The sequence below is a fragment of the Myotis myotis genome, unplaced genomic scaffold (genome assembly GCF_014108235.1).
Source record: "Myotis myotis isolate mMyoMyo1 unplaced genomic scaffold, mMyoMyo1.p scaffold_m19_p_10, whole genome shotgun sequence".
Classification (NCBI taxonomy): Eukaryota; Metazoa; Chordata; class Mammalia; order Chiroptera; family Vespertilionidae; genus Myotis; species Myotis myotis.
The window spans coordinates 40,948,976-40,975,072 of record NW_023416314.1 but is presented as its reverse complement, the minus strand read 5'-3'; the positions used below and the strand labels follow the sequence as shown (position 1 = coordinate 40,975,072).

The following is a 26,097-nucleotide window of genomic DNA, read 5'->3' as shown; positions in this document are numbered from 1 at the left end:
CCACCTCTGACTATTGTGAGTAGTGCTGTGATGAGCATTAGCACACAAGCATGTGTTTAGTCCGTTTTCATTTTTGGGAGTGGAATTGCTGTGTCATGTGGTGATTCTTGTTTAACTTTTAGAGGAATTATGAAACTCTTTGCTTCTTTAATTATAAATAATGTCTAAATGAATATCTATATGGTGAAGCTTTTTTTTAAATGTTTTTATTCACTTTTAAAGAGAAAGGAAGGGAGAGGGAGAGAGAAACATTGACTGTCAAGCTCACAACCCGGGCATGTGCTCTGACCAGGAATTGAACCACTCAGTGCATGGGATAATGCTCAGCCAACTGAGCCACACTGGCCAGGGTTGCATGAAGCTTTTTGACATTTGTTTTTATTTCCTTAAATTCCTTGAAGTGAAATTAATGGCTAAAGTGTGTGACAGTATGAGATATTATGCCAAATGCTGTCCAAAAGGATTGCAGCTCCTTTGCTGCAGCCACAGGTGTCTGAGAACACCCTTATCACCACCATGCTCTGGATACTGCTCTTTTGAATCTTAGAGATGGTGTCCATGTCTGCTAGCATCATAGTCTGGCCACAGCATGGCCTACCTGACATAGCTCCTGGTCACCACCCTGAGTCCTTCTCCCTCACATTCCCCTTGTCCCTGATGTTAACCCAGCCCAGTCTTCAGGTCCTGTTAGGTTTGACTTCCTGACCCATCTCTGGTCTGTCCCTTTCTCCTCATTCACCCAACAAGGATGAGGTCGGTTTACTGTATAGAAATGTTTTCTAGCTCTTTGACCTCCCCTGCCACTTTGTCTTCTCTCTAGAAGACCTAAGGCCTCTGTGGTAGCTTCCCACTTTGGTTGATTCTCACATATTTCCTGTCTTTCCCTTGTGCTCTTCTCTCCCAGTTCTACAGCGAGTCAGGCATGCCTACCAAACACCTCTCGGACAGCATGTGTGCCGTGTGTGGGCAGCAGATCTTTGTGGATGTCAGTGAAGAGGGCATCATCGAGAACACGTACAGGCTGTCTTGCAATCATGTGTATCCGTCTGGAGCTCCTGGGTCTCATGCACACTGCAGGCAGGGAGGGAAGGGGGCATGCTGCCCGGTCTTTGAGTGTAGGAGAGTCACAAGAGGGTAGGCATTTGGGTGATGTTCAGTGTTAGAGGAGCTGACACCCAGGAGTAGAAAACGCATCCTTGCTCGGTCTTTCCCACACATGGGAGCCACTCTTATGTAAATGGTGTTCATAGCCTGGCAGATCAGGAAGGAGCCTGCAGCTGCACTCGGTGCCCCAAGGTTGGAGGGTCACAGGAAGAGCATCCTCTAATTGGAGTCCTCAGTTTCAGAATCAGATCCCGCTGAATAACTCTTCTTTTTTAAAAAAATATGTATATATGTATATATATGTGTATATATATATATATATATATATATTTTATTGATTTTTTTTACAGAGAGAAAGGAAAAGGGATAGAGAGTTAGAAACATCGATGAGAGGGAAACAGCAATCAGCTGCCTCCTGCACGCCCCCAACTGGGGATGTGCCCACAACCAAGGTACATGCCCTTGACCGGAATCGAACCCGGGACCCTTCAGTCCGCAGGCTGACGCTCTATCCACTGAGCCAAACCAATTAGGGCCTGAATAACTTTTCTAAGATTTGTCATGTCCTTGCTCAGCTCCCATTTTGTGCCATGCATTATATTATTCCCATTTTGCCCCTAACAATCCTGTACGGTAGAGATTATTATTCTTGTTTCATATATGAGCAAAGAGTCAGAGAGAAGGGACTTGCCTAATATTATATAGCAGATAAGAGGGGAGGCCAGGCTTGGAACCTTTCTCCAGAGCTAGTATATGGGCAGCTTGAAGATCAGCACAGAGCTGGGTGCCACGCAGGCTGTCCACAGTATTTCCCTTGACCAGTGGTGCTTAGTTTCCACGAGTTCTGCATTCGCGGCTGGTGCATTGTGGGAAAGAAACAGACGTGTCCCTACTGCAAAGAGAAGGTAGACCTCAAGAGGATGTTCAGCAACCCGTATCCTTATTTTGCATCCTTTGGGAGTGGGCAGTGGGAAGCAAGCACTGGCCAATGTGACCCTGCATTTGGGTCCTCATGGAGCTCTCCTCTCCCCCCACCCCCACCCCCCCGTACATGTCCACCATTCTATTTAGCCTCAAGTGTAAGGAAGTTGGGGATGGGACATGGCACAGGGCTAATGCCTCAGCTTCTCATCATAGTTCTAGAACCCTTAAGGCTAAGTTGGTAGTTGTAGCAGCTGCCGCTTCCTGCTTGCTTACTGTGTACCTGGCACTGTGTTAAGTGTTCTACTCATATGCATCTCATTGTCTTCTCTAGCAACTTTATGACCTGGTGATATCCTCATTTTACAGATGAAACAGTTAGATGTTGGATACTTGTTTAGGTGATATAATTAATGCATGATGATGCCTTATCTATGACTTGCAGGCTGGAGACCAGCTCTGTGCCTGTGTGGGGCCTATAGGTGCAGGGGTGGCCGAGGGACTCCCTGTCCCCATCAGCTATCAACACAGGACTTGTGCTCCTCTGAACTATCACTTCCTCCCCTGCCAGCCTTCCCTCCTCATCCTGTACCTTCATCTTCCTCATTCTTCTCACAGCCTGACCGTTGGAAAGTGCCAGCCATACTCTGCCCACCCCTGCACTTCCCCTGGGATACAGAGATCCAGCTTTCTCCCCTCTCCTCTCAGCTGCCCTTTTCTCTGTCCCCAGTACACTAGCTGGGCCGTGTGGGAGCCACTGCATTCCCAGTACACTCCCTGGACAGGAGGCAGGCCCTTTTAGGTTCCTTACTTCATTCTTGCAGGGACTAGTTTAGGGATAACTCCGTGGTCAAGCTGATGGTTGGAGCTTCCCTTAGTTCTCAGAGACTAGGCCAAGCTGCCCTTTCTGATGCCTTTTAAGAGGTTCTCTCCCCCCAGGGCTTTCCCCAGACCTGGAATCCCAGGCTCCTTTTCCAGGCGTCTTGCCCAGTGGTTAGCTGTAAAGTGGAAGGAGGGGAACTATCTCCAGAGCCGTTTGGCCTCAGTAGGGTCAGGTGCTTAGTGCCCCTGGATGGGGATCCTTGGGGCCTCTGCCAGGGGTTATCCTCTGTGACCAGCCTCGTGCTCCCTTCTGCCTCTCTCTAGACTCTACCTCTTCCTTGACCTAGAAAGCCTTCCAGTTGGACATTACAAGAACCTTCAGGGCTGCCTTTCTTAACTCCCAGCTTCCCTGCAGCCAGTGTCACCGGCCTCAGGCTGTGTTCTCTCACTGCCAGTCCATCTCAGAGAAGTTGTTCCATGGATGACCCTCTCTGCATGTCGGTCATGGAGAGCTTAGTTCCACCACTCCACCCCCATCTTCTGCACTGCCCCCCCCCCCCCCCCCCCCGCTTTAGCCCTTTACTCCAACATGGAAAGGCTGGTGGGGCTTTCTAGAAAGCTGCTCAAAGTGTGGGCAGTCCCGTGGAGGGAGCATGTGAGCAAACCCTCCATGACCATCCCTAGACCAGCCTTAGAAGCTCTAAGCATAGCCTCTTTCCTTTAACACACCGGCAGCTGGGAGAGGCCCCACGTCATGTACGGGCAACTGCTGGATTGGCTTCGCTATTTGGTAGCCTGGCAGCCTGTCATCATTGGCCTGGTACAAGGCATCAACTACATCCTGGGCCTCGAGTAATCAGGCAGAAGAGCATCCACCCACCATGGACCTCAGGGCACACTCCTCCCTGCCCTTCAAGACCTCCTGGGTGGGAAAGACTCAAAGGGGCACTTGGGCCACTCAGGACCCTCCTGGCTGTGTCCGGGCAGGGGAGGGACATGATGGCGAGCTAGCCAGTGGGCTGTCAGCAGTGGGGGCTTTTTAAAAGAAAACTATTTTGATGAATATATTTAAAAACCTTTTTTATTGTGGAGCATAGGAACTGCCCCAACTCCTGCAGGCCTTATCCTCCTGCTTGAGCAGGGCGGGAGCAGAGCCACAACCTTTCTGGTTTAAAGGAGCCTCCTCACCTCTGGCTGAGAGCCTCAGCCCACCCATCTCCTTCCCTCGAAGGGGCTCAAGCCTGGCACGCTCAGCGTGGAAGAGCTAAAGCCCTCCCACTGTTGCCACAGAGGAGCACTGTGTGGTGAGGTATCTTCTACCTTCCCCTGTCCAGGAGCCATAGGCTGGTTGAGGCAAGTGGAATCTTGTGACTTTTCCAGTGAGGGAAGCCTTGGGACCTCAGAATGCCTTGAGGATTTGTTTGGGGGCAGGAGCAGTTTGGGTGACCTGCCCGGAGCAACCCTGCACTCAGCCAGAACGGAGGCCATGGGAGCTGCAATGATTGAGGGCTCCTTGTGCCCGGAAGTGGCAGTATATACCACAGGCCATTCAGCCACATCACTTCCTTCCCGGAAAGCCTGTGTGAATGTGTGCGTGCGTCTGAGTGGATGCGGCAGAGGGATTGTGACAGACATGAGACTTTGTTCCCTTGAAGCTGGCAGGGGATTCCCAGCCAGAGAAGGTCCCTGCGTCAGCTTTGTTGTTCATGGGTCCTCTCGTGGAAGTTGGCGGGGTTGGGTAGTAGGCGGGGGAGGCCCAGGTGAGTATGGCTTCTGCAAAGGGATTCCAGGGAGGCCCAGCCCTGGTCCTAGTTGTGAGGACGTGGGAGGGTAAACATGGGGCTCCTAGGAAATACGGCCCATCTGGGCCTACCCCTTCAAGGGCAGCAAGAACCAAGAAGGATCTTGTCACTCCATTCTGAATAAAGCTCCATGAGCTGGGTTGGAAAGCTGAACATCATCTTGCTTTTCTTCTTCCCACCTCCTTCCCTGGGGTCCCCGGGGATGCCTTGCCTTGGCTGCCTTTTGCTGTTCCTGTTTGAGGGTTGGCCCCGCTCAGCATCCCGGGGAGTGGTGGAATGCCGGGCTCTGTCCTGTGGTAGAAGGGGCCCAGGGCATCACTGGGTGGTTGTGTCCTTACCACTTCGAGGTCAGTTCCCTGCCATCACCCCTTCTCAGGGCCATTCTCAACGTTGGCTGTCTTACCCGGCTGTGGCTTCCCACAGTCCCCCACCTTTCATGCCATTCTCAGAGTGGACTGGGGGCTGGTTGAAGGGTCCAGGGATCATCCAATCCCCACATCAGGCTCATGTGAGAAGCTGAAGCCAACTGTCCAAGACTCTCTTTATATTTCACCAGTCCTGAGCCCTAGGACCTCCCAGTGGCCCAACTCTAGTCTTGGTGACTCTGAAGTAGAATCCCACCTCCATTCTCTCCCTCCCCTCGCCCCCAAGCCCCAAAGGACTGTGTCTTTGAGCCCCAGGCAGCCTTGCCTCCTGACTTAACTGCTGGGGGTGCTGGAAGGAGTTTCCCTGTGTCCTGCAGCCTAGCAACTCGTGGGGAGAGACCAAGAGTTAAAAAATGCCAAGTAGAGCTCTGGAGAGCAGAATGCATAGCTTTCTCTCCTGCCTCTAAATGAGGAACATGAGTCTGTTTTCCACACCAGTAACACCCCCTTGGGATTGCAGCAGACATCCTCTAAAGCCAATCCTGTGTCCTGGCCTCCCTGGCTCTGTCCCCAGCTCTCCTATCCTTTTGACCACAGAAGTCACAAACCCCAGTCACTCAGGTTTTGTCCTTCACACTTGATACATGGATCACCAGTCCTCCTCCGGATCGTTCTGCCTCCATGACCCTGACAGTGAGTGCCTCACTCACTGCCCACTGGTCCTGCCTCTGCCACAGTCCCAGCTCTATTGCCCCGTCAGCAGCTAGACTGGGGTGCTGCTTGAGCCAGTGTGGGGCCATTCCCCCTCTTCCCAGGGAATGCCCTCCTTTTAGCACCAGGGCTCCAGCTCCTGTTTCAAGTTCTCCGCGTGGCTCTGCGAGGTCCTGCAGACAAGTCTGGGAAGTACTCTTGGCGCAGTTCCCGTGGCGGGGCTCACATGGGAAAAGCAGAGTGGAACCGCGCTGTGGTGCTCCGGAATGGTGATTCGAAAAGTAGGGCTCTTCAGACTTCTTGGGAGCCAGGTATGGGGAATCTAGACTTCCTGGGGAACCTAGACCTGTAGCTCTGGGATGAGAGAAGTGAGAAGAGTTCATCGTGACTCTGGGTGGGTGTTGGTTTAGGGGAGTGGGGAGCCTGAGAAAGGTCTGGATGTGGATAGACTCGGGTGCCATTGAACATGAAATGGTCAAATTGATCTAACACGTTGGAGTCCCCAGTGCCTACAAGAGTTGTTCCCTTGAATAGCAACATAACAGAAGAAGGAAGCAAGAGGCCTGCTCATAGAAGCAAAGATCTGGCTCTGAAGAGCAAAGATGGATACTAAAGTCCTGACCCTTCGCTGGGATGGAAGGATTGACCTGTGAGAGACTTTCATTGGTCCCATCCCCTTTGTGACCCTGGAGGTTACAGATGTGGGTGGATTAAAGACCGTACGTACCCAGTCTGATGCTGGCTGGCGAGTAAGGGTGCTAGGAAATAGCAGGAAGCTTCCAGTACCTCAGCCTGCTTTAGATTCCCTGTTAGAATCAAAGTGAAAGTGAAATAGGGGCCAGTGCTTTCCCAGCATGATTCCCTGGATCCTGCCCTTCCCAGAACAGCTCCGCGGTGAGGAGAGCTTTATCTCCCTTCTGGCTGGGTAAGTCCCTGGCCCCTCTTTGCATGTGTTTCTGTGTCTGTACTGAAGGGGTTAGCGTGCACTGGAAACTAGCATGTTACATGGTATGTTAACAGAGCTCGGGCGAGGAAAGACTGTCCCTAGATGACCCTCCAGCTTTGGGTGCTGAAGAGCTCCAGCCTCGGCCACATGCCTGCCTTCCAGGAGCTGCCGGTGGGGACAGATGGACAGGACAGAGTGAATAGTAGTGCCTGGCAGTCCCCTGCGAGCCAGTTCGAGGCAGGGCTGTGGGATCTGCAGGAAGCACGGTTGGGATCTTTGGCCAGCTTCTTCTTTTTTTTTTTTTCTGCCTCAGGTTTTGGTAAGCTGGTTTGGTGGCCACGTTGGCCAGGTAGTCCCTGCGGAAGCTGTCCAACAGGCCGCTGCTTTTGAGCTGCTCCAGGATGAGCGCGATGAGCTAAGGGTCCCTGGGAGGCAGCCAGGCCGGGTTGATGGGGCCTCCTCGCTCCCGCCCGCCCCCCCTCCCCCGCGCCCGCGAGGGGAGGGAGACCCAGTGCGGCTGCCTCTCAGGGGCAGAGGTCGTGCTGAGGTGGTGGAGGAGCAGGAGCCGGAGCCAGCTGGGAGAGAGGAGGGGGAGGGGACAGGGGACGGAGAAGGAGGGGGAGGGGATGGAGAAGGAGGCAGAGGGGCAGAGCAGAAGCGGGCAGCGGGAGCAGAGGCAGGTCCTGAAGCCTAGGCCAGCTTACTCACCACTCCCCTCCCCGCCCCCCCCACCCCCGCCTGCCCCCAAAGAGGAAGAGGGAAGAGGCCATCCTGTACATATATAGAGCCACAGAGCCAAGAACACCAGGTCCTGGCACATCATGACCATCAGGCAGAGCTGGACACGAGGTGGGACCTGGGGCTGTGCATGGGCGGCTGGGGGAGGAGGAGGGTGGAGGACGTGTCGGGGTTAGAACGTGGGGGTGGGAGTGGTCTGAGAACAGAACGGAGCCGTGGGTTGCCCCAAGCCTTACTCCCAGGTGACCCCTCTTCACTGCGGTCTTTTCAGCCTCTGTCCAGACGCTGTGGCTCTGGCTCCATTCCAGAGCCTCCCTGTGCTCCTTTCAAAAAGGGCCGGGAGGCAGGAGCTGAGGGTCCTTCTGCCCCTGCAATTCCCCAAGCAGAGCCCAGGAATCTCCGGGCCAGAGCTATCCAGGCAGCAAGTCCCTCAGCTAAGATCTGAGCCTGGGTGCTGAGCATTCCCAGGTGGCCTGGCAGCTGCTGATCTCCGTGACTGTCCTTTCCTCAGACTCCAGCCCTTTGTGGTTCCTGTTCCTGTTCCTGTGTGCCCACATCGTCTCCCATTTGGTGAGAGCCACACCTATACCCCAGGCCGGCACAGCTGCTGCAGTCTCAGCTGGGATCACAAAAGACCCCTCCTCCTCCCGCCCCTCAGCGCTCCCCGCAACTAAGCAGTGCCCAGCATTGGAGGTGACCTGGCCAGAAGATGGACTCTCACTAAGTAAGGAACAATTCTGAAGAAAGCCCAGGAGGTCACCGTGGTTAGAAGGGAGGCTGTTAGCACAGAGGGTCCAGGGGTGGGGTTGACTCCTGAATATACCCCCTGCCCTTCTGCCATGTAGCCCACTACCAACCTGGCCAGCTTGGCTGAGCACTCAGCGTTCTGTCTCCCACCCAGCATTATGAGTATGGGCACGGGGCCCTGCTCCCAAGATGCTCCCTATCGAGTAGAACAGAGAGTATTCAGACAAGGAAAGGTGAGAAGCTGCAGAGCCGGACTGCCGTGGGCTCCCAGGCCCTGCCCCTCCTCTCAGAGCCCACTTGCTTCTGGCCACCTCAGGAGGAGTGGCCCCAGTAGGGCTGCCCCCTTGGCTGGGGCTTCTAGTCACTGAAGCTGGGCACTAGGTCTCCTGAATAAACAAGCTCAGGAGTTATCACCTGAACCAAGGACCTATCCCCGACTCTCACTCAGCCCTGGGCCTCAGTGGTAGACAAGTGTACTTCTGCTTCAATGGACTTTCGCACCTGGGTGGTGTGCCGAGCAGCACACTAGGTTCCTGAATCGTGGCGCTGGGGAGCTGGGGCGGGTGGGCAGGCCACAGAAGAGAGGGTGGGGGGCTGCTCTATGGAAAGGCTGAGGGCTGACAGCCACTTGTGCTCCTAGATGGAACGCTGACTCTGTCCTGTACCGCCTGTAGCCGCTTCCACCACTTCAGCATTCTCTACTGGCTGGGCAATGGTTCTTTCATCGAGCACCTCCCAGACCGGCTGCAGGAGAGCGGCACCAGGTGAGGGGCATGGGGATGAGGCCCACAGGAGGGAGGCCTCCTCCTGCAGTCCTCTCATGGCCTTTCTTCTCTGCTGCAGCCGGGAGCACAGGGGTGCCAGCACTCAGCTGAAGAAGGCCTTGGTGCTGGAGGAGCTGAGCCCCGTCTTGCGCAACACCAACTTCTCTTGTGTTTTCACGGATCCTGAGTACACTGTCCAGCGCCACGTTGTCCTGGCCGATCTCTTGGTGAGGAACCTGAGGGAAGGTTTCCAGGGATGAGCGGAGCTCTGCTCCAGTGTGGGGAGGAAAGGGTGGGCTATGCCCCAAGCAGTCTCCAGCTAAGGACCACCACTCCCCCAAGACCCCAGGCCCAAGGTGGAACTACAAAGAACTTCAGACTCAAGCAGAGGAGGCATGGCCTAGAGGAAAGTGACCAGATATCCCTCCCCCTTGGCCCTGATCCTTGTCTGCCTTCACTTCCCAGGCTGGGCTGAGGACACTCATGCCCCCGACTCAAGAAGCCTCCAGAGGGTTCCCTCTGCCTCACCATCCTGACAGGTGAACTCGAGCCTGGTTGAAACGCCACCTCTTCATTTAGGTCTAGGCTGTCAGCTCAGGCCACAGTCTGTCAACTTAATGCTATGTATTTGTATAGGCATACCTTGTTTTATTGTGCTTCACAGATCATGCATTTTTTACAAATTGCTAACAGCATTTGTTCACTTCATGTCATATTTTGGTAATTCTTGAAATATTTTAAACTTCTTCATCATCATTTTATTTGTTATGATCTGTGATCAGTGGTCTTTGATGTCACAGTTGTGACTGTTTTTGGGGTGCCATGAATCATGCTCATATAAGATGGTAAACTTAATTGACAAATGTGTGTGTTCTGACTGTTCTGACTGCCTATTCCCTATCTCTCCCCCTCTTCTTGAGCCTCCCTAGTCCCCAAGACATAACAGTATTGAAATTAGGCCAAGTAATAACCCTACAGTGACCTCTAAATGTCCAGTGAAAGGAAGAGTCATCTGTCTCTCACTTTAAATCGAAAGCTAGAAATGATTCAGCTTAGTGAGGAAGGCATGTCGAAAGCCCGGACAGGCAACAACCTAGTCCTCCCTCTTACACCAAATAGCCAAGTGGTGAATGCAAAGGAAAAGTTCTTGAAGGAAATTAAAAGTGCTACTCCAGGGAACACATTGATAAGAAAATGAAAGTCTTACTGCTGATATGGAGAAAGTTTTGGTGGTCTAGACAGGTGAAACCAACCACATTCTTTTAAACCCTAGCCTAACCCATGATTCTGTGAAGGCTGAGAGAAGTGAGGAGGCTGCAGTAGAAAAATTGGAAGCTAGCAGAGGTTGGTTCATGAAGTTTAAGAAGCCATCTCCATAACATAGAAGTGCAGGGTGAAGCAGCCAGTGCTGATGTGGAAGCTACAGCAAGTTATCCAGGAAATCTAGCTGAGATCATTAATGAAGATTGCTACTCTCTCTTTTTAAAAAAATATATTTTATTGATTTTTTACAGAGAGGAAGGGAGAGGGATAGAGAGCTAGAAACATCGATGAGAGAGAAACATTGATCAGCCACCTCTTGCACACCCCCCACTGGGGATGTGCCTGCAACCAAGGGACATGCCCTTGGCCGGAATCGAACCCGGGACCCTTCAGTCTGCAGGCTGATGCTCTATCCAGTGAGCCAAACTGGTTAGGGCAAGATTGCTACTCTTAATAACAGATTTTCAATGTAGATGAAACGGTCTTCTAATGGAAGAAGATGCCATCTAGGAATTTCACAGCTAGAGAGGAGAAGCCAATGCCTGGCTTCAAAGTCTCAAGGGGCAGGCTGAGCCCTGGCCGTTCATTGTGGCTTAGTTGGTTGAGCATAATCATGTCCAGGTTGGGGGCTTGGTCCTCAGTAGGGGGTGTGCAGAAGGCAGCTGATCCATGTTTCTCTTTCTAAAATCAATACCAAAAAAATTTTTTTAAGGGCAGGCTGACTTTGTTAGGAGCTAATGCAGCTGCTGCTTTAAGGTGAAGTCAGTGCTCATTTACCCTTCTGAAAATCCCAGGGCTCTTAAGGATTATGCTAAATCTATTCTGCCTGTGCTCTAGAAATGGAACAGCAAAGCCTATATATGATAGCACATCTGTTTACAATATGATTTATTGGATATTTTTGGGACCTACTGCTCAGAACAAACTATTCCTTTGAAAATAATGCTGCTCATTGACAAGCACCTGGTCACCCAAGAGCTCTGATGGAAATGAACGAGATTAATGTTTTCATGCTGCTAACATTCATTTTGCAATCTGTGGATCAAGGAGTAATTTCAATTTTCAAGTCTTATTATTTAAGAAATACATTTCATAATGTGATAGTTGCCATAGTAATTCCTCTGATGGATCTGGGCAAAGTAAATTAAAAACCTTCTGGAAAAGATTCACTATTCTTTACTAAGAACATTAGTGATTCATGGGGAAAGGTGAAATATCATCATTAGCAGGAGTTGGAAAAAGTTGATTCCAACCCTCATGGGTGACTTGGGAGGGTTCAAGACTCCAGTGGAGGAAGTAACTTTATATGATGTGGAAATAGCAAGAGAATTAGAAGTGGAGCCTGAAGATGTAACTGAATTGCTACAATCTCATGATAAAACTTTAATGGATGAAGAGTTGCTTCTTGTGGATGAGCAAAGTGGTTTCTTGAGGTGGAATGTATTAGTGGTGAAGATGCCGTGAAGATTTGTTGAAATGACAACAAAAGATTTAGACTATTACTTAGATGATAAAGCAGCAGCAGGGTTTGGAGGACTGACTCCAGCCCTGGCTGGCATGGCTCAGTTGGCGTGTCGTCCCATGCACCAAAGGGTGATGATAGTGGGTTTGATCACTGGTCAGGCCATGTGCAGGAGGCTACCGATTAATGCATCTCGTATTGATGTTTCTCTCTCCCTCCTCTCTCTCTCTCTCAAAATCAATTAAAAAAAAAAAAGGATTGACTCCAATTTTTAAAATTTTTTTGCTGTTGTTTTATTTTTGGAGAGACATGGATGTGAGAACAGAACATCAGTTGGCTGCCTCCTGCACATCCCCTACCAGGGATGAAGCCTGCAACCTGGGCATGTGCCCTGACCATAAACCAGCAACCTTTTGGTGCATGAGACAATGTCCAATTGAACAACACCGGCTAGGGCTTGACTCCAATTTTAAAAGAAGTTCTACTGTAGATAAAAATACTATTAAACAGCATTGCACTCTATAGAGAAATTATTCGTGAAAGTCAATCAGTGCAGCAAACTTCATTTTCTTATTTTAAGAAATTGCCACAGCCATTCCAACCCTTAGCCATTCTGCTCTTAGCAGCCAACATCAAGGCAAGACCCTCTACCAGCAAAGATTACAACTCACCGAAAGCTCAGATGGTGAATAGCATTTTTTAGCTATGATGTATTTTTTAGTTAATGTACGTTGTTTAGACACGCTACTGCATACTTAATAGACTACAGTGGAAACCAAAATATTTTGTAACTAACTTTATTGCAATATTCACTTTGTTGTAGTGGTCTGGAACCGAACCTGCAATATCTAAGCTAGCCTGTATTGTCCTCCCTCCCCCAATTGATTGGGCAGAGGCTGCTTCTGATACACAATTGTATCTTTTTTTAAAAAATACATTTTTATTGACTTCAGAGAGGAAGGGAGAGGGAGATAGAAACATCAATGATGATAGAGAATCATTGATCGGCTGCCTCCTGCAAGTCCCCCACTGGGTATCGAGCCCGCAACCCAGGCATGTGCCCTTGACAGGAATCACACCCGAGACCCTTCAGTGCACAGGCAGATGTTCTATCCATTGAGCCAGATTGGCTAGGGCCACAGTTGTGTCTTTGTTGTACCTAGCAAGGTCCACAATGGGCATTCATAGGTGATTTTCAGTGGAGGCAAGCTGACATCTTCTGATTTAGGCCATTCTCCCATTCACAGAACTTGGCCCATTCTAAGAGGGACTATGGGAAGAGTACCATTCAGAAGTTAAAGACAAAACCAGATTCAGGGGACAGAGGCCCTCAGAAAAAGACAGCCCATACTGCTCCATGAGCAGAGGCCAGGAGAAGGGACTTGAAAGAAGGTAGGTGGTCTGAAGACTGAGCAGGAACATAGTATGCTCTAACAAGCCCAGATTCCCCTCTGGGCTTTTCCCACACAGATCAGGCAGCTTAGCAGCCAAGGGAGAAAAATAGACTTTATTTACAAGTAATAACATTTAGAAAAGATCCATCCCTGGCCCTTAAAAACCTTCCCATCAATCCAAATCCCACCCCAGTACAAGTCTAGAGAAGGTGGGGAATGAGCTGTCCCCACCCTTCCCCACCCCAGCAAGCCTGGCGGTTATGGAAAAGAGCATCCTCTGGGTAACTGCCCTTGGATGGATGGGAGCACCTTATCCCCAGGTGCTCCTACTAGGTCAATGCCCAACCATAGACTTTAACAAGGGCCCTTGGTAAGCCTAGCCACCAGCAACAGCAGGGACCAGGGCTGCTCCTCCAATGGTCCCTTCTAAATACAGAGGCTGAGGAGGACTGGCTGGGCCCAAGGACCCAGTCCTCAAAGCCAGCCTCAAATCTCGTCATGGAGAAGTGACTTTGCTTTGTGAAAACAGGAGGCAAGGTAGGGAGAGGACCCAGACTGTTCGGGCTCCAGGCCAATTCTGACGACACATCTGTTCTCCTAGTGAAGGCTCTGATAAAGGTCCAGGTACCAGGCCAAGGTGTGTCAGGCATCACTGTCTCTAGGGGTTTGGCCACTGTTGGCCTGAAAGCTGAGAGAAGGCACTGAGGGGACAGCATCAGGCAAGGGCAGCATCAGGGACACAGGTGGGGCCACTCACTGGTACTGGTCCTTTAGTGCTTTGCCTGAAAGAGAGAAACCGTCACGTGGCTGTGACATCAGCCACCAGCTGGCGTGGGAAGACCTCTTCCTGCTCCCATAGCCCCGACCAGGATCCCTTCCATGGTGTGGCCCTGGACAGATCTACCTTCAGGTTACCAGTTGCTAGATGTGTCTAAGCAACTCTGGATTTTCTCAGGAGTGGAGTTGTCTGCCTCCTCTCCTCAATAATAAGCGATTGAGCAAGAAAAGGAGCACCTGCTTAGCCCCCAGCAGGCCTGCCCTGGAAGCGGTCCCATACTTCCACTGGGGTTCCTAAGAGTTAAGCCTCCCTCTTCCCTGCCAGTGCCTCCACCTTGCCCTTGGCCCGAGAAGTGGCGGCAACGATGGCAGCAGCAGTGGCAGCGCTGGCTGTGGTGGTGGCAATGCGAGGAGAGCGACGGGTTCCACTGCTGGTGTTGGGAGAGGCCTTGGGCAGGGCTTTCTTTGAGGCCCCCCTCCGCAGAAGGCTATTCCCAAGCTTCTTGGGCGTGTTGAGGATGCTGAAGGTCATGGACTGGCGGCGATCAGCCTGTGGGGAGGGGCTGTCAAATGAGGCTCACTGCTGCTTTCCCAGGCCAACCTGCTGCTCTAGGGTCTCCCTTCAGCCCCCAACTAACCTGTTTAACAACAGCGGGAGCTGCTTTCTTCTGGGCCTCCGTAGTGCTCTGTTTGCGCCCTTCATGTCGGTCCCGGGGAGTCATGGGTCGTGGGAAACAGCTGGTGGGCTTCTTAGACTATGGCGAAGAGGCTGATTAGGCAGACATCAGCAAGAGGACTTCACATCCAAAGCCAGGTATCTCAGCTGAGTGGCCCTATAAATCAGCTTGTCCCATCAGCAGCACCTCTTACCCCACCACCAAGGGCCAGAAGCCTCCCCTTTAATCTACTTTTCAAACTTGGTGAACTAACCTGGTAGGCTGCTAGAATAAAACCCAGGAGCCAACGTCTCCTACCTCAGGGGTGCCAGGGCCCTGGTGGGGCTCCAAGGAGACCCGTTTGCGCTGCCGGGTGGTGATGCCAGTGCCCTCAGCTATCTGGGTTGGCTGCATGCTGGCTCGGCGCAGGGTCTCCTGGGGGTCACCAGTTTTCATCTCTTCATCTGTGATGGTCGCCAGGCTCAGGGAAGGCTGCGTGGGGTGGAAGTGGTCAATAGACCCAGGCTGTTGGCGATGCAACAGGATGGCCCAGATTCTCTTCACTGGCCTGGCACGTGGGACAGCTGAAGGCTTCATATCGCAAAAGGCCTCCCTCCCTGTTGTCTTCCCTGGCACAATGGCCACCGAAGAGGAGTCCCAAGCAAACCTCTCTACCTCCTACCCACCCACAGGAACTTCACCCCTGAGCTCCCTCCCTTCCAGCTATTCTACTAGAGCCATGGTCGCCAAACTGCGGCTCGCAAGCCACATGCGGCTCTTTGGCCCCTTGAGTGTGGCTCTTCCACAAAATACCACACATGGGCGCGCGTACAGTGCGAGTGAAACTTTGTGGCCCATGCGCAGAAGTCGGTTTTCGGCCTGGGCGAGTCTATTTTGAAGAAGTACTGTTGATATTTGGCTCTGTTGACTAATGAGTGTGCCGACCACTGTACTAGAGGGATCTAGTCGCCCTCCTCTGGAGGCCAGAGACCAAGGGCACTATTACTTGAGCTGGGTCAGCAAGTGGCACTGGGATGGAATGCCAAGAGAGGAAGGGGTGAGCCAGTGCAGGCAGGTCCCATGCAGGTGACCCCAGAGCTCACCCTGGACTCAAGTGGATAGCAGGTCTTCAGGTGCGGGGGGCAGACTCGATTGCGCTGCTGCAGCTCTGCAATGCGGTTCCAGTCATCCAGCTGCTCGGGCTCATCCTGGCAAGTGCCCATGTAGAAGCTGTTCCTTCCTGGGGAGGGCAGGGATATTGGAGCAAGTGGGGCTGGAAGGCCGGGAAGAGTGAAGGTGGAGGCAGCAGGTTGCCCACTGGCCCTGGCATCTCGCCAGCCTTTGCTGCCACCATCCTGTCCACCTCCCCTGTGGACTTCAAGCCCAGTAGCCCAGAGTCTGGCTCTGCTTAGAGCTGCAGATACAGGAGCTGGGTCACTGCATTCTCTCTGGAGAGGTGAGGCAGCGGCCATGACACCAAGAGAAACTACTTGAGGGCCAGGAATTGATACCCAGGGGATCGCCAAAGGACAAGAGCCTCTCAGAAGAATCTGAGGGTAAAACACTCGCCAGCCTGGCCCTTTGGCCGACTCTCACCACCTGAGGACTCCTAGTAGCTTCTGAGCTTTACTATCATGCTAGGAATCTGCCCATTGTGGGAGCATTTCTGATTCCCCCTCGATGGACAGGCAAGGCTGCAAGGAAGGCAGCCAGGAAGCTAGCCTTGGGTTTTTAAATGCTTATTTCCCTGTGCCAGGATCTGCTTCCAGTCTAATATTTGGGTTGGGTTAGGGAACAGTCCCTACCTGGAGGGGCCCCACTGGACACCCCAGCCTGGGAGCGGCGAGCAGAGCTGCGAGTGGTGGGCCGATATCCAGGCAGGCTGAGCAGAGCTGAGTTGCCATCATCCGGAGAGCCCAGGCGGGCTAGAGACTGGGTGGAGCAGGTGGCTCTCGGGCCGGCCTGGGAGACAGGGGCGGACTGCGTGCTATAGAAGGATGAGTTGGCGCTGTCTGGCTCTTCCCCATCTGACTTCTGAAAGAAAGGATGACCGGTTGTAGTGGGCTGAGTGGGCACTTGGCATTCTATAAGAAGCCTCAACTGTTGCCCCTCCTGAAGCCCCTCAGATCCTGCATGTTCCTACACTGCTGTGCAAGAGTTCTCACCTGGACGTCTGCAAGAAATGGGCCTTGCTGCCAGAATCCCACATAGTGCTGAGGGCATCGACTCTTTTCTACCCATTTTCCCCACTAAGTCTATTCAGTGCTTTGAGGGAGGGAAGGCAGAGTATCAGACTATTTAAGAAGTGAAGTGCAAAGAAATAAAGTAGCTGGCCCAAAGATCAAACAGCTAGGAAGTGGGAGAACAAGGACTCTCATGTCTCCTGAGCTGGTCAGGCTCACCCATGGCCTCCGCATCTCTGGCCCACACTTGCCAGGGTCTGACCATCTTTTAGAGCTTTTCCAGCATCTTGGTAGCAGAGGGCACCCTGTACACAAAGGTGTCCCTGTTGCCCCAAAGGCACCCCTCTCCTCCCTAAACCTCGGGATGTGGAAACAAGGGCCAGAGTCCCCAGGCTGGCAGGCAGCCCCCTGGCGGCAACATCTCGGCTCCCCCGGGATGTGCTGGGAAGCACAGGTTCGGCTGCAACTTCTCCATATTCTCTCCCTTCAGCCTGTACGGGGTCAGAGCTGGACATGGAGAGGACACCAGCCTTACAGTCAGCAGATAGGCATCTAATTACAGTCCTGCCCTTTTCTTCAAAAGAGGTCTAAGGTCTTAGAATTCCAGCTTTTCCTTCTGTGAGACACGGGCTGGTCAGCCCTGTGGCTATGTGGAGGACCCACTGGAAAGATGCCCTTGAGAAGACATGAGCTTTACTGTCCTGCAGCCCCCATCCCAGAGCCTGACCTTGGTCATGGTGATGTTGATGATTTGTGTAGTCCGTCGACGAGCAGAACGGGTCTTCCGGCCTGATTCCGGGAAGATGTCCCCCAGGGAGTCCAGGCTTCCCTCCAGGGGTGGCTGACCCCGAGCCGGGATGGGGGTGAAGTAGAGACTTTCCAGGGATTCTACCTTGGGGGGCAGGCGCTGAGAGATGGGTGAAGCTGGCTCCCCTGGGATGCTGGTGCCATCTGGCTGGGTACGAGGCAGCTTGCTATAGGAAAGAAACCTGATGAGATGCCATTCTTGCGGCTAGGAAGCATTTTGTCCATCTCTTTGCTCCAAAGTGGCAAATTCTTGCATTTATTGTAAGCAGACCAGGTCAAGCACCCCATTTGCTGAATTTTCAGAGGTGCCAAGGAGCGCCCTTGACCTGGGCCTTCCCTCAGTCCACTCTCATGGCCCTCTGACTCCTCAATACTGGCAATTCCCAGACCCATATACCCACTGCCCCAGACATCTCTGGACACCCACCTCTACTCCCCAATGAACATGTCCCAAACTAAGCTCATCTGTGTGTCCCTCCTCCTGTATCTTCTATTTCGGCGAATGGGAGCAGCCTTCACTCAAGCTGCCCAGCCATGAACATGGGCACAATCCTACTGCTTCCCTCTCCTAATAAACCAAATCAGCAAGTCTCCTAACTGCACCCCACTCTGCGCTCACATCCTTCCCTGATCTGTCATCTACTCTCACCTAGACTGACAACGGCATCTGAGAGAGGTACCAGAGCAGTGACAGACAAGGACTCGAGCCAGGCTGCCCAGGTCCAAGCCCGCTCTGTCACTGTGGGACCTTGAGCAAGTGACTGCCCATCTATGCTCCAGTTTCATCTGTTAAATGAATTACTATTTTTCAAGTGTCTCTAACAGTGTCTGACACAAGTCTTGTTAAATAACAACAAATGCTTCCAGTCTCAGCTTCTACATTGGCTATAAGGATAAGCTAAGATGAAAATCTGATCATGTACTCAATTTCAAACCCTTCCGAGGTCCCTCAAAGTGCCAGCCTCCATCAATGGGGAGTCCAGCCACGGGGCACACATACCTGTGGCTTCTTTGAAGACTCAGAACAGGAGTGACAACCTCCACATAGCCTTTTTATTCTTCTAGGAATAAGCTTCCAAAGGGCAAAGGGACAACATCTTATTTATCTCACAGCCCAGTGCCCAGGATACAGCCTTATAAACAAGTCTCTCAATGGACAACAGACCAAGGGAAAGAAGGGTGCCTTCTGACCTGGTGGTAGTGAGTGGGGTTCCCTCGCAGCTCAGATCCAGGCTGTCAATACTCAAGTCCAGCTGAGCCTTAGCCTGGGGCTCCCGGCTCTTTAAGGCGTCAGTGGCCACCTGAAACTTGCCCAGGTCTCGAAGCTGCTGGTCAGCATGGGCAACCTGGGAAGCAGAGGGCCAGGGAGAGTGAAGAGAAGCCTAAGGCAAGGGTGGCTTAGGAAGGGAGGGCACAGGGATCCATTATGATGAGTAAGGGAGTCTGTCCAGCCAGATACTTACCTGTGCCTCCAGGCTGCGCACCTGGGCAGTAAGGTGGCGGCAGGTCTGTTCAGTCTCCTTAGTCTTCAACCCAGCCTGCTGTAGCTCCTGACCCAGCCGCTCAGCTTCGGCTCTCAGTTCCTTGTTTTCCTTCTGCAGCTGCTCCAAGCCCCGCAGCTGCTCCTGCAATTCTTGGTTCTGCTGCTTCTTGGCATCATAATGGGTCTTGGCTTTCTCCATCTGTGTGGGCAGACAGGTGGGTAGGGGCTGGGTGGGGTAAGGCAGGAGGGAGGGCACAGTGGGGCAGGACTGGACTCCTCACCTGCAGCTTGTAGTGTTCAGCTGCCTGCTCCTTCTGGCTCAACTGGGTCTGCAGCTCATTCAGCTGGGCCTGGAGGCGTTGGGCTTCTTGCTGGCTTTCCCCTCCCTGCGCCTGGAAAGCATGTGATGTGGAAGGCTGATCAGGGTGGCGGTCTGGCTACTCGATCCAAATCTGCTGCTGACTTGCCCTAGCTTCTTGGACTCCGTGGTGTTTTCAGACTCGTGCATACTCTCTCAGGAGGCGGAAAAATCCTTTTACCCCCACCAACTCCAGCACCACACCTTTGCAAGGTCCACAGCCCGCAGGATCTTTCCCACTCAGCTTACACCACTTCTGGCAGAGCTCTGACAGCCCTATCTTCATTGAGATCAAGCACAAACTGCCTCATTCTCTCTCCATGAGTACACAGTCTCCCCAAGGAGGAAGGGAACTGATCCTTTCACTTGGGTGCAGAGCACGGGGCTAGGCACTTGAGATGGGAGCTCTCAGGACATGTGAACTCATTTCTCCTCAGAGCGACTCTGAGAAGTAACTATATCTCCATTTCAGAGTTGAAGAAATTGAGCACAGAGATTTAAGCCAATTGGCCAAGATCATAGTGACTCAATAACAGCGTATGATCTGACCCTTGGTGCACCTGACTCCAAAGCCTGTATGGCCTTTTGTGAGGCTTTCACTGCCTCCTCCCCAGGCCAGACTCCTTGGGGACAGGGACTGTGTCTGATTCTCTGTCCACCTGCAAGGCCAGCAAGTGCTTAGTTTGTAATAGACACTGGACAGGATCATCTGTCTTTGTCTCTCTTACATCTAGCACCGGGAAGGCCCCCAAAAGAAGTATAACAAGCATCTGTTTATCATCATCATGACATGGTGTGGAGCATGTGGAAATGAGCTGGGGAAATTAAGCTCTCAGCTCCCACCAATTCCTGTAACCCACCAGGGCTTTAGCAAGTCCCAGGGCCATGGGACCCAATTCCTTTGCTCCTAGCTAAAAGCTGTGAAACCTAGACTGCAAAAAAAAGCATATATTAAACCAACGGTGATGTTGAAAACATTAAGAATATTAAACTGCATTATAATATTACATATGATTAACTCTAGGCCAGCACTATTCAGTAGGACTTTCTGGCCATGTTCTACCCTGTCCAACATGGTAGACACGAGCCACACGCAGTTAACTGCTGAGCAGGGAAACTGTGGCTAGTGTGACTAAGGTACTAAAATTTTAATTATAATCACTTTAAATTTAAATAACCACATATATTTATTGCTACTGTAATGCAAAGGTCTTCCCTTCAGAGACCCTAGGAGGCACATGCAGGGGGTTCTTGAACAGGCAGATCTCCTAAGGCTGCCAGGTCCCCATGGTGCTCCTCCTCCTGCCCCCACAACCAACACAGCCCAAGGGCTTAGGGAGCACCTTCCTGCTCCCATCTGTCCCACCTTCAGCTTCTGCTGCTGCACTCTGCTGGCTTGGTCGTGGTCAGCTAGCTTCTTACTCAGTTCTTCTACCTGGGATAGGGGAGGGAAGAGGAGACAGGAAGACTCAGGAGGCCTTCCCCTGGATGTCCGGGCAACTTACAGGGTTTTCCCAGACCAGTCCCCAATATTTTTAGAAAAAGAAACCCGGGTACTTTCTCTGGCCTGCGGCCCAGGCTAACTGGACAGGACCTGAGTGAGGTAACCCAACACTCAGGTGCTGCCAGAGCCACCTGCCCACACTCACCTCCACCCCCAACCTGCAGGGACAGAGGCCTGCAGGGAGAGATCTACTCTGGGGAGCCAACACTTCACCACCACCCTACTGCTGCCATTCCCAGCCCCAACCATCCAGGGTTGGGGACAGGAATAGGGGACCTGCCTATAATTTGCAGACATACTCATTCAATACCTTCCCAGAAACTACCAAAGCAAAGCCCACAGATGATCAGTCCTCTTCCCAATACTCACAGGCTGTTAGGGTTGGTGCTAGCAGTGTGGTTAGTGTGGGGTATCAGACGGCTGGGAGACAGCAGGGGCAGCACACATCCACGCCCACCCGATTCCCACAGAGAGGAATGGCAAGAAGGGGGGGGGTGGGGGAGGGGGAGCATCACAGCCACAAGCTCTCCAGCTCCTCCAGGCACTCCAGGAGCTCAAGCATGATCAGCAAAAGCGAGAGGCAGGCTCCCTTGCTAACTGTTTGTACTCAGTGTGATTGTCGTCTGGGCAATGGGAAGAAAGGAAAGCCCGGTTCCTCAGCAAGCCTGAGGTGGCTGGGTAGAAGGGCTGGCAGAGAAAGGGTGCTCCCACTGAAAACCAGCTCAATAGCTTTGACATCTGGGCAGCACAGAGAAATCCTTGAGAGAGCAAGCAAGGAAGCTAGACTATACCACTCCTCTGGCAGAGGCCCCTCCTGCACCTCTCAACCTTGGCCTTCCTGCTCCCAGACATCTCTTATTTCACGCTTGGGATTAAGGCCCAAAGGGACATCACCCATCAGCAGACATCCTGAGCTCACAACCCTCCCTGCTCTGTGAAGGATGCTTTGCTTATCACCTTTATGGCTTCTGTGGGAAAGAAGGCCATGGTCATTCTGCTAGGACTCCTCATTGAGGACCCAAACTTGGAACAGGACTTGAAGGTTGAGGAATCCCAAGAATTGTCTGTGATTGGTTTAGATATGGGAAAGACAAAGCCTACCCTACCCCTCGTCCCTGACAGGCAAATGGCAGAAAATGCAGAAGGTGGAGAGTCCGACCTGGGACGGGTGGGATGAGGCCTGAGAGAGGGCCCAGCACTCCTGGGCAGCCTGGGCCTGGATTCCACGGCTTGACCCTGCCCCCTTCACAAACAGTTCACAACGGGAGCTGGCGGAGGCAAGCTGCAGCCAGGGTCATGCACCGAGACTGGTCACCGCTTAAGCAGCCAGCATTTAGCAAGGACCCCAGGCGTTACCTGCTTAGTTTGCTCTCTCTGAAATACCTCTAGCTGTTCCACCTGTACATGGGGGAGGAGCAATGGAGACAGAGTGAGATGGGGGCCAAAGAGGCACTGTTCCTGCTGTCAGGCTGACCTCACTGAAACTCTCAGAATCCCCCTCCCCCAAGGACCAGACCTTTAGTAATGTGTAAAGTGCCAGTTGGCTCGTTCTAGTCCCCAGTGGCTCTGGGGTCCCCACTGCAGGTACACCTCATAATGTGCCTCCAGAATGAACGATGGCCTTCCCTGTTTGACTCTCCAGGGACAGAGCCTTCAGGGAAGGGGAGGCTACTGATATTTTCTTTAGGACAATAGGGGACAACAGACTTGAACTCTGCCAGCTACAACTCCTCTGACACCCAGTGAGTGAGGGAGACAAGACACTCTGGATTAATGTGGAAGATTGAGGCTCTGGGATGCAGATGTCGTCTGTCTCTCAGGCCCAATCTTTGGAGGAGGTGTTGAGCTTGGTGCCTTACCTGGGCAGTGAGTTTCTGTCTCTCTTCCTGGAACCGCTGTCTCTCCTCCAGGACCTTGACCTTGGCACCCTCATACTTGGAAGTCATCACCTCCAGCTCCCGGGCAGTGCTCTGTACTTCCCGCTGCATCTCAGCCAGATGGGCCTCGGCATCAGCACGCACAGCTGCCAGCTCTTGGTCATATTTCTCCCGGGCCTGGTCCAGCTCCACTTCCAGAAACTGCCGGCCGAGATTGGCCTTCTCTCCCAGCCCCCGATTCTCCTCTGCCAGCAGGCCATGAGCCTCCTTCAGCATGCTCAGCTGCTCTGCATAGTTGGCCTTCTCTGCCCGCAGCTGCTGGGCTGCTCGCTCTTGCTCTGCCACCTTCTGTCGTAGGGGCATCAGTTCCCCGAGCTCCCGCTGGGCTCGCATCAGCTCTGCCCGAAGCCCACCAGCTGCCTGCTTGCTTTGCTCCAGCTCCTCACGATGGCGTTTCTCAGCAGCTGCCTGCTCAGCCTGCAGCTGCTGGCACAGGTGCTTGGCGGGCAGCAGCTCACTCACCAGGGCCTGTGTGCTGGTGTGCTCTAGCTGCAGGGCAGAGAGGGCTTGCTCCTTCTGGAAGAATTTCTCCTGCCATGCCTTTAATTCTTGGCCCAGCTCCTCTGCTCGCTCTGCTTGTGAGGCCAGCTCCTGTCGAAGGCTCTCTGAGGCCACCCGTTGTTTCTCCGCCTCCTCCCGGAGAGTCTGGACCTCGTCCCGCAGAGCAGAGCTGCGTTCCGCAGCTCTGGCACTGTTGCTGGCTGTCTCTACCTGAAGCAGGCGCAGCCTCTCTTCCAGCTTCTGGCTCTTCTCTGACTCAGCTACAACAAGCCGCTTCAACTCCTTGCTCTCACCCTCCTTCTCCAGGACCTGGCGGTTCAAGATAGACACCTCCTCCTCCAAGCTGCTGATGAGACTGTTTTTTCTCTCAGCCTCCTGCTGGCCCCGGGTCATCTGGGCCTTCCACTCATCCTCAGCCTTGCTGTGGTCTTGGGCCTTCGTGCGAAGGGTGGCCAGCTCCCTTTGTGCTGAGGCTAAGGTGTCCTGAGTGCGTCCCAGCTCCCGGGCCTTCTCCTCTAACTGGCCCCGCAAAGTCTCCAGAGTGGTGGCCCGCTCTGCCTGGGAGGCGCGCGCAGACTCTAGGCTACGCTCCAGGCTGGAGGCCTTCTCCTGATGCTCACGGCACTGCTGCTCCAGCTTGCTCACCTCCGCCTGCAGAGCCTCCGGGTCAGGGCCTCTTCGTTTGGTCTTTCCTAAAGCCTCAGACTGGGCTCCTGACCCACAAGTGTCTTCTCCGCTGGCTGTCCCTAGAGACTGCTGGTGCTCCCCCTCCATCTTGGCCAACTGTTTCTTTAGTTGCTCCACGGTTTGCTGAAGCTCCCCCAGTTCTGTTCTCTGGGCTGCCTCCTGCCCACGAAGCTTGGCCAGCTCCTGGTCCTTCCCCTCCTTTTCCTTCAGGGCATGGGCCAGTGCCTCCTGCAAGGTAGCAAACTCCACACGCTGCTCATTGAGGGCATTCTGCAACCGCATCTCAAGCTCTGCCTTGGCGGCCTTCTCCAGGACAAGATCGGCTTGGGCTCGGCCCCGCTCCTGGGCTAGCCGGGCCAACTCCCGCTCCTGCTCCCCACGCTCCTCCTCCTGTTGTCCCTGGCTCTCCATTAGCGCAGCCCGCAGCCTCTCCAGCTCACTTCCCATTTGCTCTGCTTCACGCTCCATAGCCTGCAGTGCAGCCTGTGTGCTGCAGAACCGACGCCCCGGCTGCTCTTCCAGCCACTCTGATTCTCTGTCTCCTGCCCTTGGGGGCTCCTTGAGTAGCTCAGAGGAAGTTGTTTCCTTATGCTCACCTGCCTTGCGCACTAAGGCCTCCAGGCGGGCCACCTCCTTGCTGGTGGCAGCCATCTTCTCCTGCAGAGTGGAGAGGTCATCTGCAAGTTTCTGGGCCCTGATCTCCTTCTCCTGGACCTGCTGGTGGGCTCTGGCCAGGCTGGCATGGAGTTGGGCAAGCTCACTCTGCTGCCGGCCTATCTGGAGCTCACTGTGAGCCTCTATCCCTGCCACCTTTTCCTTTGCCTCCTGCAGCTCCTGGCGGGCCTTCTCACATTCCTCCTTCAGGGTCATCAGCTGTTCCTGGAACATGGCACCATACTGGGCCTCCTCTTGCTGGCTATCCTCATACCGCTCACGCCATGTGGCCACCTCCTTGGCAAGCTGCTTACATTCACTCTCAGCCTCACGCTGGGAGGCTATGGCCTCTGCCAGCTCCCGCCGCAGGGCTTCCGTCACAGCCTGATGGGCCTCCCCGAGCTGCTGTAATCGAGCCTCCAGCTCCTTGCGTCCAGCCTTCTCTTCTTCTAGCTCCTTCTGTTCCTGCTTATGTTGTTCCACCAGGCTTTGGGTCTCTGCCTCTAGCTTGGCGATACAACACTGCTGCTCTTCCAGGGCACTTGCAGCCCTGCGCTTCTCCTCTTCAAGGCCGCCCTTGGTGACCATCAAGGACTCCTCAAGGGCCCGCACCTGCTCCTGGAGCTGATTCTTCTCCTGAGCTACCTTTTCTCTTTCAGTTGCTTTTTGCTGCTCAGACCTCAGCTGGGCCTTCAGTTCTGCCACCTGGGCCTGGGTCTCACACTGCTCCTGGCGGGCTGCCTCAATACAGGCATGGAGTTCCTCCACCTTTTGGCTCAGCTCTGCTTTCTCCCGCTGGGCCTGTGTCACTGAGGTCTGGGCGCTGTCCCGGGCTTCATTAGCAGCCTGAAGTTGCTGTTGCAGCACCTCTAGCTTGGCAGCCCTCTCCTTCTCCAGTGCCTCTACTTGCTGGAGGACTGAGTCCTTCTCCCTTAAGGAGGCCTCCCGCTCCTCAGCAGCAGCGGCCAGCTGCTGGGAGTGGTCTCGCCTGGTGGCCTCCAGCTCCTTGGTGGCCTCCTCCAACTGCTGCTCCTTCTGTTTCAGGCTGGTGCTCAGCTGCTCCACCTGGTGGCGGAGGCCCTGGGAGGCCTGTTCTTGCTGCTGGAGGGTCTGGGCTAGCTGGGCCTGATCCTTTTTGGCCTGCTGCTTCAGGCCAGCCAGTTCTTGATTCTGCTGCTGGAGAGCAGCATTGAGGGTCGTGAGCTCGGAGGTCAGTGTGGCCACCTGGGCAGACAACTGGGCCTCCTGAGCCTGGGAGGCCTTCTCCAGTTCTTCCTTGGCCTGTCTGGTGTTGGATAGAGAGCTCTGCAGCTCAGCAATCAGGCCAGCCAGCTGCTGCTTTTCTTCTTCAAAGTGGCCCCGCTCAGCAAGCAGCTTGGCTTCCTCCTGGCCCCGCTCAGTCTCCAGTGCCTCCACCCTGGTTTGGAGCTGGGTGTTGTCTGCAGCAAGAGTGGCTGCCTCTTGCTTCAGGGTTTCCAGCTGGTGAGATAGAGACAAATTGGGGTCAGCAT

The 26,097-nt window shown here is 53.4% G+C and overlaps 3 protein-coding genes across 19 annotated transcripts in view; 2 read left to right on the top strand and 1 right to left on the bottom strand.

Annotated features, from left to right (window-relative positions):
* RNF121 (ring finger protein 121) overlaps nt 1-6,887 on the top strand; it is a 43,328-nt gene extending 36,441 nt beyond the window's left edge. Inside the window, exons 7-12 of one of the 10 annotated variants that reach the window (XM_036325125.1) lie at nt 905-1,038; nt 1,937-2,038; nt 5,661-5,707; nt 5,830-6,036; nt 6,608-6,650; nt 6,746-6,887. In XM_036325125.1, the coding sequence (XP_036181018.1) occupies nt 905-1,038; nt 1,937-2,038; nt 5,661-5,707; nt 5,830-6,036; nt 6,608-6,650; nt 6,746-6,773 (561 nt within the window). In that variant the 3' untranslated portion in view covers nt 6,774-6,887. Of the gene's footprint in view, nt 1-904; nt 1,039-1,936; nt 2,039-3,582; nt 4,803-5,660; nt 6,037-6,259; nt 6,411-6,607; nt 6,651-6,745 lie in introns of those variants that run through there. The other 9 variants (XM_036325128.1, XM_036325129.1, XM_036325126.1 and 6 more) reach the window with 9 other exon arrangements.
* Nucleotides 6,888-7,421: 534 nt separating this feature from the next.
* On the top strand, nt 7,422-9,785 carry LOC118664711 (interleukin 18 binding protein). The gene is given in 6 exon segments (XM_036325133.1): nt 7,422-7,520; nt 7,921-8,133; nt 8,797-8,920; nt 9,000-9,147; nt 9,386-9,404; nt 9,407-9,785. Coding segments are annotated over 6 exon segments (582 nt in total). The 5' UTR covers nt 7,422-7,492; the 3' UTR covers nt 9,457-9,785.
* A 3,348-nt stretch (nt 9,786-13,133) lies between these two features.
* The window catches only part of NUMA1 (nuclear mitotic apparatus protein 1), an 88,600-nt gene continuing 75,636 nt past the window's right edge, over nt 13,134-26,097 (bottom strand). For 5 of the 8 annotated variants that reach the window (XM_036325109.1, XM_036325110.1, XM_036325112.1 and 2 more), the window contains exons 14-26: nt 22,667-26,065; nt 22,164-22,205; nt 20,670-20,738; nt 19,227-19,337; nt 18,926-19,144; nt 18,654-18,808; nt 17,383-17,629; nt 16,278-16,506; nt 15,576-15,745; nt 14,791-14,964; nt 14,455-14,571; nt 14,151-14,366; nt 13,134-13,821 (exon numbers count right to left, since the gene is read on the bottom strand). In XM_036325109.1, the coding sequence (XP_036181002.1) occupies nt 13,810-13,821; nt 14,151-14,366; nt 14,455-14,571; nt 14,791-14,964; nt 15,576-15,745; nt 16,278-16,506; nt 17,383-17,629; nt 18,654-18,808; nt 18,926-19,144; nt 19,227-19,337; nt 20,670-20,738; nt 22,164-22,205; nt 22,667-26,065 (5,160 nt within the window). In that variant the 3' untranslated portion in view covers nt 13,134-13,809. The remainder of the gene's footprint in view (nt 13,822-14,150; nt 14,367-14,454; nt 14,572-14,790; nt 14,965-15,575; nt 15,746-16,277; nt 16,507-17,382; nt 17,630-18,653; nt 18,809-18,925; nt 19,145-19,226; nt 19,338-20,669; nt 20,739-22,163; nt 22,206-22,666; nt 26,066-26,097) is intronic. The other 3 variants (XM_036325114.1, XM_036325115.1, XM_036325116.1) reach the window with 3 other exon arrangements.